General features: G+C 33.4%; 1 protein-coding gene across 8 annotated transcripts in view; it reads right to left on the reverse strand.

The window, feature by feature from the left end:
• Nucleotides 1–309: 309 nt before the first annotated feature.
• The window catches only part of Mapk8 (mitogen-activated protein kinase 8), a 127,452-nt gene continuing 113,168 nt past the window's right edge, over nucleotides 310–14,593 (reverse strand). For 5 of the 8 annotated variants that reach the window (XM_078042635.1, XM_078042629.1, XM_078042622.1 and 2 more), the window contains 6 exons: nucleotides 13,842–13,913; nucleotides 12,370–12,552; nucleotides 11,963–12,087; nucleotides 11,376–11,439; nucleotides 8,419–8,496; nucleotides 310–4,768 (listed from right to left, as the gene is read on the reverse strand). In XM_078042635.1, the coding sequence (XP_077898761.1) occupies nucleotides 4,623–4,768; nucleotides 8,419–8,496; nucleotides 11,376–11,439; nucleotides 11,963–12,087; nucleotides 12,370–12,552; nucleotides 13,842–13,913 (668 nt within the window). In that variant the 3' untranslated portion in view covers nucleotides 310–4,622. Of the gene's footprint in view, nucleotides 4,774–8,418; nucleotides 8,497–11,375; nucleotides 11,440–11,962; nucleotides 12,088–12,369; nucleotides 12,553–13,841; nucleotides 13,914–14,281; nucleotides 14,354–14,593 lie in introns of those variants that run through there. The other 3 variants (XM_040273748.2, XM_040273745.2, XM_078042643.1) reach the window with 3 other exon arrangements.

A 14,593-nucleotide genomic window follows, 5' to 3' on the forward strand; every position in this document is an offset into this window, starting at 1 on the left:
TTGGCCAAGGGGCCATGATGGCTGCCCTCTTGTACAGCTATGAAGAATTAAGTTGAGGTCAAGGAAGTATCTTTTTTAGATAGAGTTTCTCTGGTGATTTCAAGCACCAGAAAAACAAGAAAGCAAGTATAAATGAAGCAGAAAACTGGAGTGAAAATTCACTCTTTATAATGTGTATAAAATTCAAATCTAAGAAACCTGCCCTGGTAAAAACCCTTTTATCCCAAGCCACTGGAATTCCTAGAGTAATCAAGAAAAACTTACTACAGATTTGTTTTGTTTTCAATGAAAAAACTCTTAAGTTCATAATTTTCATACCACTTTTTTGTTTTTTATTTAAAATATTATAACCAATTGACATACTAGATAACAATGTTTACATTCCAGTGGTGCATGTTTAATGACTAGGGCATGAATGATTAAAAACCACAATAATGATCTCAGCATTCCCTACAAAGTGCCCCATTTTGTTTCATCTAAAGAGGCAAGGAAAGGAGAGGAGAGGCGAGGTGAGGAGAGGAGAGGGAATTGGACATGAGGGAGGGGTGGTGAAGAAGAAAATGACATGTATAGGGAGGAAAAAAAAAAAAGTCAGTAACTATACTTAGGTTTCCAGGTTCAAAAACCTGTTGAACAGGATAAACTGTAATGAGAAAATAGATGTCACAGTCCAGGTAGACAGCTACTTCAGTTTAACTTCATCATTCGGCTAAAAGATTAACAGCTTCTCAAAAATATACCAAATATTGGGCCTACAAAAGTAATTTATTTCTTCGTAAAATTTACTAAGATTTACTCCTTTTGTAAAATGTAAAGAATGGACTGATACCACGAGCAGGTTTCTACTTACAAAAACAGACAGTAATAATGTCAACAAGCACATCTAACACAATTTTCAAGATATACAGTGAAAGATTTTACACGTGAGTGTCTCTTACTGATGCAAGGTATATATTTTACATACTTACTGGTATTTTTTCAACATTGGCTATAAAGTATTCAAAGCACATTTATAATTCACACTCAGTAAAGGTCTAACAGGGCAACAGCTTACTTGGGAAAGCATAGAAAATTAGTGTGAGGTAGTTCAATAAAAACCTAGTTTCATTTTAAGTCATTGTGAGAATAGAATATTGTGCAAAACTAATCCACAGGTAATATTTCTCAGAAGTTTCAGTAATGAAGAGAATCTAAATCAGAAATGGCCAGAAAGTGTTACTCTTACTATACTCTCCTTAAGAGCACTTTACTAAGAGCAGTTACTTTGAAATTGACTAGGACTTTTGTTTTCCTTATGAGTTTTCCAATCTTACCCCAAACTATACATTTCTGCTTCAATGCCCTTTACCTCTTCATCTTTCTTGCTATTTTATTAAGGACAAATTAGTTTCCTGTGAGTCAGGAAAATCCTAAAAGAGATCAGTAGAAACACGATGCACGCTAAAATGCAACAGGCTATATGGAGAGGCAACATTTAAGAGGGCTGCTAATGACAGAAGGTGGTGCTTGGTTTTCTACTTCACTGGTAAGAGAGGTTTACTGGGGTCACAGGGTGTCATGCATCCACTCTACAGCTAATGTGTGACTAATGAACAACACTCACAAACTACAACAGTATTCTTGAAAATATACTATGTTTTAACCTCAAAATGTTGTGCAGGCTAGTGCCTAGGCAACACTGAATAGTCTTCATACATGTAGCAGATACTGGCCAATAGTATTTGTAACCCAGGAAACAGCTTCACTTGCCTGCTGCTGATTTCACTACCAGACATTGATATACTCTTCATCTTATCTTTTTGGACAACCCGGCAAGACTAGCCCAGAACAGAATAACAAAAAAGCTTATAGGAAAGTCTGCTGCTTTCTCCTCTGAGAGGCTGGTCTTTCCTAGAAAGTCTGGTGTAAGCACACTGCGTCTTTACCAACTTGGAAGAGCGCACACCAGGAGCAATCAGCAGCCGAAGGTGCATGACACAATGAAAATTGTTCAGCAAATAGTATGAAAGAGCTTAGATGCTCTATGTATATCATAATTTAGCAATCTCAATGACATGATCAGTTTACAAATGATTACTATATATTAGAGAGTAAGAGAACTGTAACTAGGAAGACGTGAATAAAGAATCAGTATCTTTTCAAACTTACAAAGTCAAGTCATAAGTCTCAGCTAAAATAATTTTCTGACAGTAAGATGATGGGTATATTAAGTGTATAAAATTGAAAAACAAAATTATAAGAAAGTGGCTTAATACAAGTACTGCTTGACAGATATTTGTAATTTCTTCAAAAAAAGATGTAAGACACGTTAAGACTCTAAAAGAAAAAGTACCAGTACATAGTTAGTTTAATAAATTTAAGCAAAAAGGGGAAGCTGTATTTAGACAATATATTTTTCAGACCTAGGGCACTCAAGATTTAACAACCAGACCTTGGTTTTAGGCTATAACTGGTTAGCAGTTTGGTTTACATTAAGCAATAGGCTTTTTTTTTTTCTTTCAATTCAACTGAAATATGATGGTTGGCAAGTGGGAGCTGGCATTTACAACAAATGATATAGTCAGAACACCTGGTATTCCTTGCTTAACCAACATCCGAATCAATAGAGATGGCATATCAGCAATGAAATATAAAATATGGGAGCCTTTTAAAGGCATGTCAGCTGTTAAAGTGCAATAGTGATATAATCTACCCTAGAGAAAATAAATCTAATTAACTATAAAACTAATATGAACTGAGAATACACTCATGCTCAAATTTCTAGAATTGTGAATCCAATCCTATATAACTCAAGAGGGTTACAGTCTCAAAACTCTAATTTTCCTAATAAAATTAATGCACCATGTTGTATGACTAGAAAAGGGATCATTACCAAGTGTGGGAGGCAAGAAATCATGACTTGAACCCATCAAAAACAAGCTTGCTATTTCAAAGTATATAAAAAGGCTAATGTATTTTAATCTTAAATATTGCACATTAACAATGACCTAAAATATCTAACTCAAAAGGAATTTTGCACTAAATATATGAATAAAATGCCAAGCGAACTTTCAGACATTTGCTGAGCTGCACCTATTCTTGCTCCTGTTGGTCATGAATCCCGATAGGCTTTCCGCCCAGAACCTTGCCATTTATGTAAGTAAGCATTTCCCAGTTCATTACATGAAATCCCTCTTGTTTTAGGCATAACATAAGGTGCGTGGGGTCATTACAGATAATGTAGTTCAGAAATAATGAGACCTCAATGACATTTTACCTAGAAAAAATTCAGTTATAGAGAAATAATTCTGCAGATATAAAATGTAAACAGTTAACACACACCTGTCAGGAGCAGCACCATTCTTACACTACTCGACGTCCACATTGCGTGTTATATTGGAAATAAGGTATAAAAAATGAAAGACTCAGACTAAGTAACCACCATTTATGCCTGCTCTGCTCGATGTGAAGAAACAGTCCTTAGAAAATGATATCCTATATATGGCTGTGTGCTACTATTTTCAGATGAACGGTATATTGCTCATTTGATACGTCACCTACACAAATCTAAGTAGGCTTTGAAACCTCCTGACAGCTGATATAAATGATTATACTACAGGCAGAATCAAATGGCCAGAAACACCATGAGAACTGGTGCTCAACTGACTAACCCTCCAATAGTTTTGAAACCAGAAAGGTCTAAGGGACAAGGCTGCAGAAAATGTGGAGCCAGACTTTAGACCACTGCTAGGACCTACAGCCTAAGACTAACTCAGTATGTACAAAAACAGGCTCATAGCTAGTATAAGTGAACCATCTGTTTATTTGCATTGAAATGTATTATTCATGAAGTATCCTCTTGACTTTATGTGATCATAGCTTTGAGCATGCCACAAATTTGCAGAATACACTATATTCCTTGACTTTTTGTTGGTTAGGTGGGGAGAAAAGAAGGTGGTGGTACATTCCTGGCACTTGAAAGACACGCTCTGTTATTCTGCCATTTAGATGATGGGGCTTTTGCCAAAATTCAGGTAGGATTGCCTACCCATTGCTGTATCTAAATTAGGATTGGCTGGTAGCAAACAATGGAGGTCTCTTGCCACGTTCATCATTTACAGTAGTTATTCCTGAATATAACTGGCTACAGGTGATTTTCCCTCACTCCTCTGGGGTTATTTCATTGATAAGCATATAACCCTGAAGGATAGTATCATGAACAAAACATCTGAAATAAATTCTAATAAAAAAACTATAAAAATCTTAAATAATTCATGATATAGGCAAGTCACCACATAATAGTTGCTTTGATAAACAAAATCTTACAAATTCAGTAAAAAAAAATCAGCAGCATAGATAAAGCAAATATGCAAAAAATTTAAAACATGATAAAATAATTAGGTTTACATTATACAGTTAATTACAGCAAAAAATACAATACAGTTTTGTTGCTGTTTTAAAACACAACTTAGATTTTAAATTACATCACTTGAAAATAAAAAAAATAAACTACTTTACTACAAAATGAATTCTACATTTTTTGAAAAATCACTCAAAAATAAGACCACTGAATTGTTTTCAAAGTAGTTCTATCAATGACTAACCGACTCCCCATCCCTCCCACCCCCCCAAGGCCCAAGTAGTCATCTACAGCAGCCCAGAGGTCCAGCTGATGCTTCTAGACTGCTGTCTGTATCTGAGGCCAAAGTCGGATCTGTTGACATTGAAGACACATCATTGACAGACGACGATGACGATGGATGCTGAGAGCCATTGATCATTGCTGCACCTGTGCTATGAGAAACAAAACAGCAAATCAGTTGCAGACAGAGTTGCAGACCGAGCTACTTGCATTGTACTACCTCCAGTGGTTGATATAATTTTTCTCTTAGGATTAGAAGGCTCAATAAAGACAATCACAAATGATATTAAATATAACACTAACTTACAAATGTTGTTACATGCAAACTATGAGGTGGAAATTCTGAAAATGTCTAGAAACCTGGAGTCCTGCCCTTTTTACTAACTTGTTTCTCAGTTTAATACAAGAACTTAGAGACCAGGTCACATTTAGAAACAGTTCTGTAGCAAGATCCATCAAGGAGGGCTTCAGGGTTGTGTGTAAATAATACTGAAAATATAGGTAAAACTCTCTATATTACATTTCGATGGAGAGAGAATCTCAAAGACCTGAGTGACTAAAAAAAGTTAAAAAACTACTGTCCTATAGAAAATTATTTATGATATCTTGTCACTAAAAAGACAGTCCAAATAATACTTTTGATACATTTTGTGGTAAAGCAAAACCCAACAAAAAGAATAAAATAATTTTAATTGGGAAGGACCTTAGTTCAACTGATCCAGTTTGCATGAGATTATGTGACTTGACAGGGTAACTCAAGTGGTCTAGTTAGTAAATTCAGTCTTATTTCAATTCTAATAAATACTTGATAAATAAAATATGCATTTACAAACCAGATAAAGATTGGTGCAAACTGTTTCATTACTCCCAAATAGTACCTAACAAGTATTTCCTGGATTTTAAAAAGTAATAGGAATACTTGACCTAGAGAGAGAAATCTTCTGAAGATGTTTGGGCTGGAAAGGTGGCAGGTCTGACACCAGGGGTGGGGGATGTGTTAATGGCAACTCATACACTAGGTAAATAATTTTGAACCAAAGGATCAACTAAATAAGGGTCATTCCAAATCGGAATAAATTAAGTTACAGAAATATTATTAAGAACACATTTGTATAAAAGTAATGCTACCAGTTGAATACAGTGGTGCATGCCTGTAATCCCAGCTGCTCAGGAGGCTAAAGCAGGAGGATCACAAGTTTGAGGCCAGTCCGGGAAACTTAGGAAGACTGTCTCAAAATAAAAACAAAACGGGCTGGCAATCAAGCCCAGTCGTAAAGCACTCTGGGTTCAATCTGAAGTATCACAAAACAATGGTATCAGACCAAACACTGAGCAGAATTTATGAGGGTGAGGATCAGGTACCAAAAGTGCAGAAACCAAGCAGATTAAAAACCTCTACTCTTTGGCCCAGCATATTTCAGGGTTTGATTATGTCTAATGATGAGCAACAAACACTTAAATACAGAAGTTCTTCTGAAAGTTTGTCTTCAAATTTAACAAGGAAACAGGCAGGTAATAGAAAAAGACAAGTCTTTATGGCAGTGGAGAAGGAAGTGAGAGATGGAAGGAATGGAACCACAGGGGCAGCACAGGTGGTCTGAGCTGAAATGTGAATGGCAAGCAAGATGTGAGGATGTGAGGCTTGACAGATGAGAGGAAAGAACAGGATGATAACCTCCTGGGTTCCAGAAAGGCCCACAGGGTTCCCAGCCAAAGCAGAACTGAGATTGTATACTCTTTATAGTTCAATCAATTACAACATTACAAAATGTGCCTCTTCTGACAGAACAATATAGTATATACTCTTATGTCTTACACAGCTAATTCTAAGACTTTTATTAAAACGTTCAAATCATAAAAAAGAATCTCAGCATATATACTTTTTATATAGGCCTCTAGAGTTCAGGATCCCCTTCATTTTAACCAAATTTCTGAACCCGATAAACATAAACTTTTAAGTGTATCACTTAACTAACTTGTTAATCTGAAAATCAAGTACCTAAGAAAAAAGACTTGTTTTCTCTGAAATTTAAAGCCATACAACAAATTCTCAAATATCTGTGTGGCAATATTATGGAAACTCTTCAATCTCAGATAATTGAGTGACTTCCTTCTCAGATGAGTCTCTATACACTCAAGACAGGCAAACTCATTTTCATTATCAACCAAATTGAAACATTTATAGGTAGGCAATACACTAGGAAAAATAATATTATTCATTTTAAAGAACAAGTGGAAATGGTTTTGTAATTATCTGACACTTTCTGTTTTTGTACATAATCAAGACCTGAATATTTTTATTATAGCCTAATTTACTGAAATTCTTCATTGCAAGCCATGAGATGAGAATCCAGAAAATGTCTAGAAGCCTCAAGTTCTATCTTTTCTACTTATTTTGTGACCATAAGCAAATGATATCTAAGATTCAAACTATTCACTTATTAATTAAGAAGAAAAAAATTTTTCTATCTCATGAGATAGAATACATGACATTTAAGATGTGCCACTTACCATGATGGTATTCCAAAGTATAAAACTGAGCCAAGTAAAAGACTTTCCAAATTCCACAAAGCCTCCATCACAAATAATTCACTTCACTACCACTATGTTAGCAATACAAAACTAAATAAAAACCATACCATCCAAGCTTTTAATTTGTTATGAGTAAATTTTACCCAAACAGATAAAAGCTGTCAGAACCAATTTATACTTTTTTTTTCCAATTTATACTTTCAACAGGATCTATAGGAAGACTGAATTCCTGATAAAGGACCTAAAATACAGTTCTAATAAAATATAACCAAAAATGTCAAAGGAGGCTACCAAAATTATTTAAACAATTTTGTTTATAGTACAACAAAACAGGCTTCTGAAAATACAGATAAAATCTTACCTATAAATAAAGTGCTAGATATGATATACACTTTTTCCTTAGAACATTAAATCCTTAGACCATTTATTTAATCCTTAGAAGAATTAAAATGGCATAGTTTTACTCAAAATCAAACCTATCTAAAGAAATACTACTCAGCCTTTGAAGCTCAGATCAAATTTTACCTCTTCCATATAACTGTCCTAACCTCTGCTGTGAGGGGCAATACATTCAGAAATTATTTCACTATCTTCTACCTAATAGATTTTGAATCTTTTTTCCCCTAAAATATTAGCTTCCTCATCTATAGAATGTGCATAATAATCTCTCAGAGTCTGAGGGATGAATGAAATAAAGAACATGAACCACCAGTGTCTAGTTATTATGTTGTGTGCTTAACATGTACGTTTCCTGACATTTAACCTTTTCCTTCATTTCTTTATACTTTTACATAAACCAAAATTAAATTAAGACTAACTTACAATAAAAGAAAATGTTTTAATTTTAATATAAACTAGTTTTCTTCATAGAGTGAATGCTTTCTAGTGGTGGTCTTAATGGTATTGCTTTAGTTCAACAAATCAATTTATCCAAAGTAAAGACTGTTAAAACTATATAAAGGTAAGCATATTGAATTTTGAAAAATTTCTCCTTTAAATACAAGGCAACAATGCCAACAAAAAAGGCCTTAAGTTCTTCAATAGAATGTCAGTATCAGAGAAAAAGATAAGCACTTTATGAAGTCAGTTACTGATTATATCAGTACATTGTATCAGGACAACAGTATATCAATATTTCAAATTTAAGCACCCAATTGTAATTTGAATAAGGCAGTAAGTATGGAAAGAACTGCAGGTTTCAGGCCACTGAAGATTACAATGCAAGAAGTAAAATGACCCTCAACCATGTTTATATTGTAACCAACCTAAAGGAGAGGGCTGCCCTCGTATAACTCCATTCTTGGTTCTCTCCTCCAAGTCCATCACTTCTTTGTATATCAATTCTGAAAAAGAGATGGAAAAAATAAACTTCAAAGTCCGAGAGCCAATCTCATAATATACAGTATGTTTTAATTCAAAATTTTTACACACATTAAGTGTAAAAATATATTTAACAATATTTCAAATATTATCTTTAAAGTGACCGTCCATGTCAGCCTGAGATTCATGGGTGTTAATAACGGGTTCTTGATTTTCAACCACAAATTATATTCAAAGAAAGTAAAAACCTCTGCAGTAACCTGTAATTAATGTTTTGCAAGTTGGTTTAAGGACAGAGCTGAGGTCAGAAGTTTTATCTTTTTACTCTGCCAACACCTAATACTACACTGTTACCACATCACCCAGCATTCTGCACTAAAGATACTTATTTACTTCTGTCTCAGTGAGTGCTTGAATTAAGTGTTTCTCTTGTTAAATTCTACTTCATGAGCTCTGGAATAGTGTGTGGTACAATGGAGGTACTCAACCATATACTCACTATAAAGAATCTATAGACATTTCTTTATATATAAACAAAATTTTATTTAAAAACAAAAAGCAGGTACACTTCAACTTCTTATGTGTAGTGCCAGCATGACATGCTATCACTGCCAAGAACATTCCTCCATAGGAATCTTGTTCTTTTTCTAGGCATGGGGATAAGATGTAGACCACTGTGAGAATGGCTCTAGCTGAAGAGACACAAGGTGCTATCTGATAGTGTATGTTCCTTGCACCCCATTTTCTTCTATGTGATGCTGAGTGTGGTTTGAGTCTGAACATCTACTTAAGACTAACCTCTGGTAAATGCTATACCACCATTAGTCATTATCCTTGATTCATAGAATCTTGAGAATTATTTAAAAGCAATGAAACTTCTTCTGAGAAAAATGTACAAGACAAAATGATGCACGGAAATTCAACAAGTCTATATACTGAAGTTTAAATTTCTTATAAAGAATCTCTGACTACAGGATATGACAATATTTATGTTGGCAAAAGATAAAGTAAGTGGAATGAAGCTAGAGACATCTATGTTTGCTTGCTATGGTAACCTTGGACTTTGAAGAAGAAAAATACAAAGTCTTGATAGACTTTTTTTGTTGTTGTTTGTTTGTTTTAAGAAACAAAAGGAATAATAAACATCTCTCTTTCTTTCTTTAAAGAGAAAAAGCACTTGTTTGTGAAAAGGGATTCAGACAGAAGAACCAAAGCCAATAAGAAGTAATAATAAGGCAAAGCTATCTATAATAAATGTCTTTGGCAGTGGAAATTTTCTATCTGCTTTGACAGCTTAAACTCTAATGCAGACATTGAAAAGGGCAGTTTGTACATAACTACAGAAGTGTATGTGGGGCTAGAGAAAAAGACTCAGAATAAAGTTAAACATTTTAGCATAATGGAAAGATCACAATATATCAATTACACTGTAAATGAAAATTCTTTATTCCATGCCTTTAAGATGTGTTTCTTTTCCAATTTAACATCTCTGAAATTGGTTACATCTTAAAATCAGTGGTATAGTACAACTGGAAGTGTTTCCTGACATAATTCTATGAAATACCATAAATGTCTATTATAAATTAATGGGATATAAAAATATCAGGTGAATATTTTAACTATTTGGGTCCAGAGTTATATACTTGTATATTACTTAGTACATATTCAGATGCACTAGGCTGTACTAAGTCTATCATTCTGTTGTGCTCTGTTAACCATGAGCCTCCCAAGCTCAACTCAGAGAAAATAAGTATCAAATCCAATCTTTCCAAAATAAATTTACAGATAGGGTCATACCTCCCTATTTTCTTTTGCCCAAGATACTTAGTTAGCTCTTTGTAACAGATCTTCTGCCTCCATTTTAAGGTAAATAAAAAAGGGGGTGTCAAGAGATTTGCCCCAAAGTCACACAGCTACAAAAATGGTCAAACACTAAATGACAACAACACAGATAGAGGTAAACACGATCTAAAAGTTACCTAGCCCAAATGTCCCAAGAGAGCTTTAAAAAACATATTTTAACATTTCCACAACTATTGAAGCATTAATGTTCAATTGCATTAATAAGGTAGACTAAAACTACTACATTAGATGTGCAAAGACACTACCTTTAATTTCTTTGGAAAGGAATTTGCAAGTAATTGAAAACAGCCTTTGGCTCAGCACATTTAGAACTGTTCTTACAGGCATGTTTTCATGAATACTGTGCATATGAATACAACAGAGCGAGCTGTTTGTAAGAGTAACAGACAAGAACTACTTTAAATGCTCTTCAAGAGGAAGTTGGACACAGAGATTGTGACACATGATTACTGAACAACATTTACCAGCTATTAAACCAAATGAAACAGTTATGTGGACCAAGAGTCATCTTTAAGAGGTATAATCATATCAGCAAAGCAAATGTGCAGTTTAAAATCATTTGTGATTAAAAAATGATACAAATATGTACTAATGTACAAATGATTTTAAACACCTATAATCCCATTGGCTCAGAAGGCTTAGGCAGGAGGATAGCAAATTCAAAGCCAGCCTCAGCAAATTAGCAAGACTCTGTCTCAAAATAAAAAAATAAAAATAAAAAGGGCTGGGGGATGTAACTTAGTGGTAAAATGTACCTGTGTTCAATCCTGGTACCAAAAATAACAAACAAACTAACAAACAAAAAAGCTTATCAGGGTGGAGACACTGAACACATTTGTATAAACAGACTACAGAAGAAAACACTAATGTGTTTGGGGTGGGAAGGAGATTTACTTTACACTTTTGTAAAAAGAATAATCAAATTATCAAATATAAGTTATGAAAATGAAAAATATCATTAATTTCTTTAGGATAAAAAATAAATCACTACAAAATGCCAGATACTTTCTTATTTTTCTAAGAATCTAATGAACTTTACCTTTCCACTCTTCTATTGTGTGTTCTCTTTCATCTAACTGCTTATCAGGGATCTTTGGTGGTGGCTGAAAAATAAAAAGTGATAATTAATAACTGAGTCAGTTTATTGGAAGTATATGCTTCTTTATAATTACTTGAAACATTAGTCAAACAGAAGACTTGAAAAATATAAGACTGATTGATCATCAACAAACTTCTCATGTAAACTAGTTCTGGAAGACTCCTGCAATGCAGGAAGAAATATTTATCTTTCTCTTCTAGCTTCTGAAATTTTCACATTTTATTTATATCATAGAACTGGGATATGATACTAAGTTAGGATGTTCCACAGAGCACTCCCCATCCTAGCTCCTCTGATCAGGTGGCAAGGCCAGAAAGTGAGACACACAGAGGGAGGCAACTTTACTTTTGTGTAGGAGATGCCTGGGGAATGCCCATTAGCTTAAGGTAATCTTCATGCAAACACAAAAAAGCACTATCATTATCTGTCTATATTTTCAATTCATTTTCAAAAGTTTCCTCCAAACCTAACTAATTCTGACTCTAAGAATGCACTCTGTTCTTCATACATGGAGAAAAAAAACTTACAGCTTCTGCTTCAGAAGGATCATACCAGACATTGATGTATGGATGCTGAAGAGCTTCATCTACAGAGATCCTTTTAGATGCATCTATGACCAGCATTTTGGATAACAAATCCCTTGCCTGACTGGCTGTAAAAATAATGATGTTAATGTGTACCTATTTGTAAAGATTGCTAAATTATCACTGATTCCACAAACTTGAGAGTATCATTTAAGAAGCAAGTTTTTAAAAGTATAATTTTTAACTTTAAAACCAGATCATACATATAATAAACAAGATTAAAGGTAAAAATAACTAAAATTTCATTTTGTTTCTCCACTCAGAGATAATCTTTGATTGTATCCCATAAGAATATGAATACACAAATGCACACACAAATGGAATTTGATGTATATGTTTATAAAAATTACCTTTAAGTTTGTTGTGTTCTGAGTCAGCTGGGAAAAGTACATCAGGGAAGAGTTTCTCAAAGCTATATCCAGCATATTTAGGTCTGTTTTCAACATAAGTCCTTACTGTTGGTTGTAGTTTCTTCATAAATTCAGGACACGGTGTTCCAAGCTGTTCAATAACTTTATTCCACTGATCAATATCTAATATCAAGTAGCTAAGAAAAATACTGCTTCTAATATTCAACACATTAGTCAATATTCATATTAAAATACAAAATGGAAATTTAAAAAATCATAAAAAGAATGTGGCAGTTATAAATTTCATATATCTCACAGCCACCTTGCAAAGGGCAATGATTATAGGTGGACAGAAATGAGCAATAAATAAGTTGTTAACCTTATTTATTGTGTGTGTGCGCACATGTATGTCTATATGAATACTAATTTTACCCCAAAAATGAAAGTTTAAACTCACAAATTCTAAGTTACAAATAAATATAAATGTACAGTATTATCATTACTACTCATAGACTCTCTAAATGCAAACTGTACATAATACTAATATACAAAATCTGCCTTTTCTTCCAGCTTATCAGAAAATGTGAATGTATTTCCTGAAGGATAATCTGTTCTGGTTTTTTTTTTTTTTTTGAGTTTTCTAAATTAACAGAAAATAAACAGAAATAAAAATGACTTTTTATAAAAGTGCATTTTATTTTGCTATTTTTTGTTTAGCTTACATTAATATTTTTTTAATGCTCTGAAGTGTATAAAAAAGATTCAGTATTTCAGTAAGTTTTAAGATTAGAATTCCCTGATCTTATTCCTCCTAGTGTTTATACTCTAAGCCTAAAACTCTTTACTGTAACCTGGTGAATATTTCCATTCCTTTTCTTGAAACAATTACTTGTTGATAAATACATCCCTATTGATGTAAATCCTAAAAGTAGTCAGATGGGAAAAAAAAAGCATGAATGCAAACCTTATAATCACCACATAAAACTACTATTGCTCAAATTCTCACATGAAAGAATCAGTATGTTATGTTGAGTAATGAGAACAATCAAGACACAAAACACACAAAACATTAACAAAAAGGCAGTGAGGGGACAAAACAAAAGGATGGCCAGCAGCAACAGAAAATTTCAAAGCTCAAAGTAATTCTTAAGTATTTCTAGACTTACTCAAGTGTATAAATTATTATAAATTTTAATGCAAGCCATGATTTTTTAAATGTAGGTTAAATAAATCAACTCAAAGCCAGCAAGTAACTATGGATAATTACACTTGAGTACTTTTCAGAATTAACATATGAAAACAATAAATGAGGGAAAAGAAAGTCTATGTCAATAGCAGGTGGTATTTTGAAAGAGTAATTTAGCAATACTTGATATTAGGGAGAGACAAAATACATTATACCTGAAGGAGCTGAAGTACTGTCATACATTTTGACCTTTAGAAACTATATTTTAGGCCAAAGATAAGGATACGATCTGTACCTGGGAACAAAACACCACCTTTGATCATTTCTCCCATGATGCACCCAACTGACCAAATGTCAACTGAAAACAAAATGCAATGACATTAACATAAAGATTTTGGTTAAAATAAAAAGAAATATATAAACAGTAAAAAAAAAAAAATCACGCACACCATGTATACTTTAAAATCATAAAAAGCATATAAAATAAAAATGAGTGACAATGAATGTGCTCTGACTACCAGCAGAGACTGTATGTCCTACTGCCAAATGCAGCCTACAAATATTTCAGCTTCTTATCTGAACAATTTTTTGAACTATAACAGTCACAAAGTTTATGTCTGTTTTAAAAAAAACCTGTATGTATGAATGCAGCATATTCATTTTCATTAAAGAACATAAGGAAGTTCATCACCTAACTAATAATTTGCTGCAGCAGCACAAGGATACAGTCCCTTCCTGGAAAGAGGATTTTGTGGCAAACCATTTCTCCCATAATGCACCCCACAGACCATAAATCCACTATGTTTGCAGCACAAAAGAAGGAAAAGCAAAGCAAAAGGTCATTAAAATCAAAGAAGCAGAATATGATTGCATTATATAAAAACTGCAAAATATTACAAAAAAGAAAAAGTGATTTTAATTTCAGCTAATGAAATAATTTAAAAAACAAAATACTTTGTGAAAAGCTTGGTTCACAAAAGAAAACAAATTGTGGCATTTTAACTACATATCTAATTTTAAAGTGAGAGCTATGCACAG

Source organism: Ictidomys tridecemlineatus, chromosome 1, assembly GCF_052094955.1.
Source record: "Ictidomys tridecemlineatus isolate mIctTri1 chromosome 1, mIctTri1.hap1, whole genome shotgun sequence".
Classification (NCBI taxonomy): domain Eukaryota; kingdom Metazoa; phylum Chordata; class Mammalia; order Rodentia; family Sciuridae; genus Ictidomys; species Ictidomys tridecemlineatus.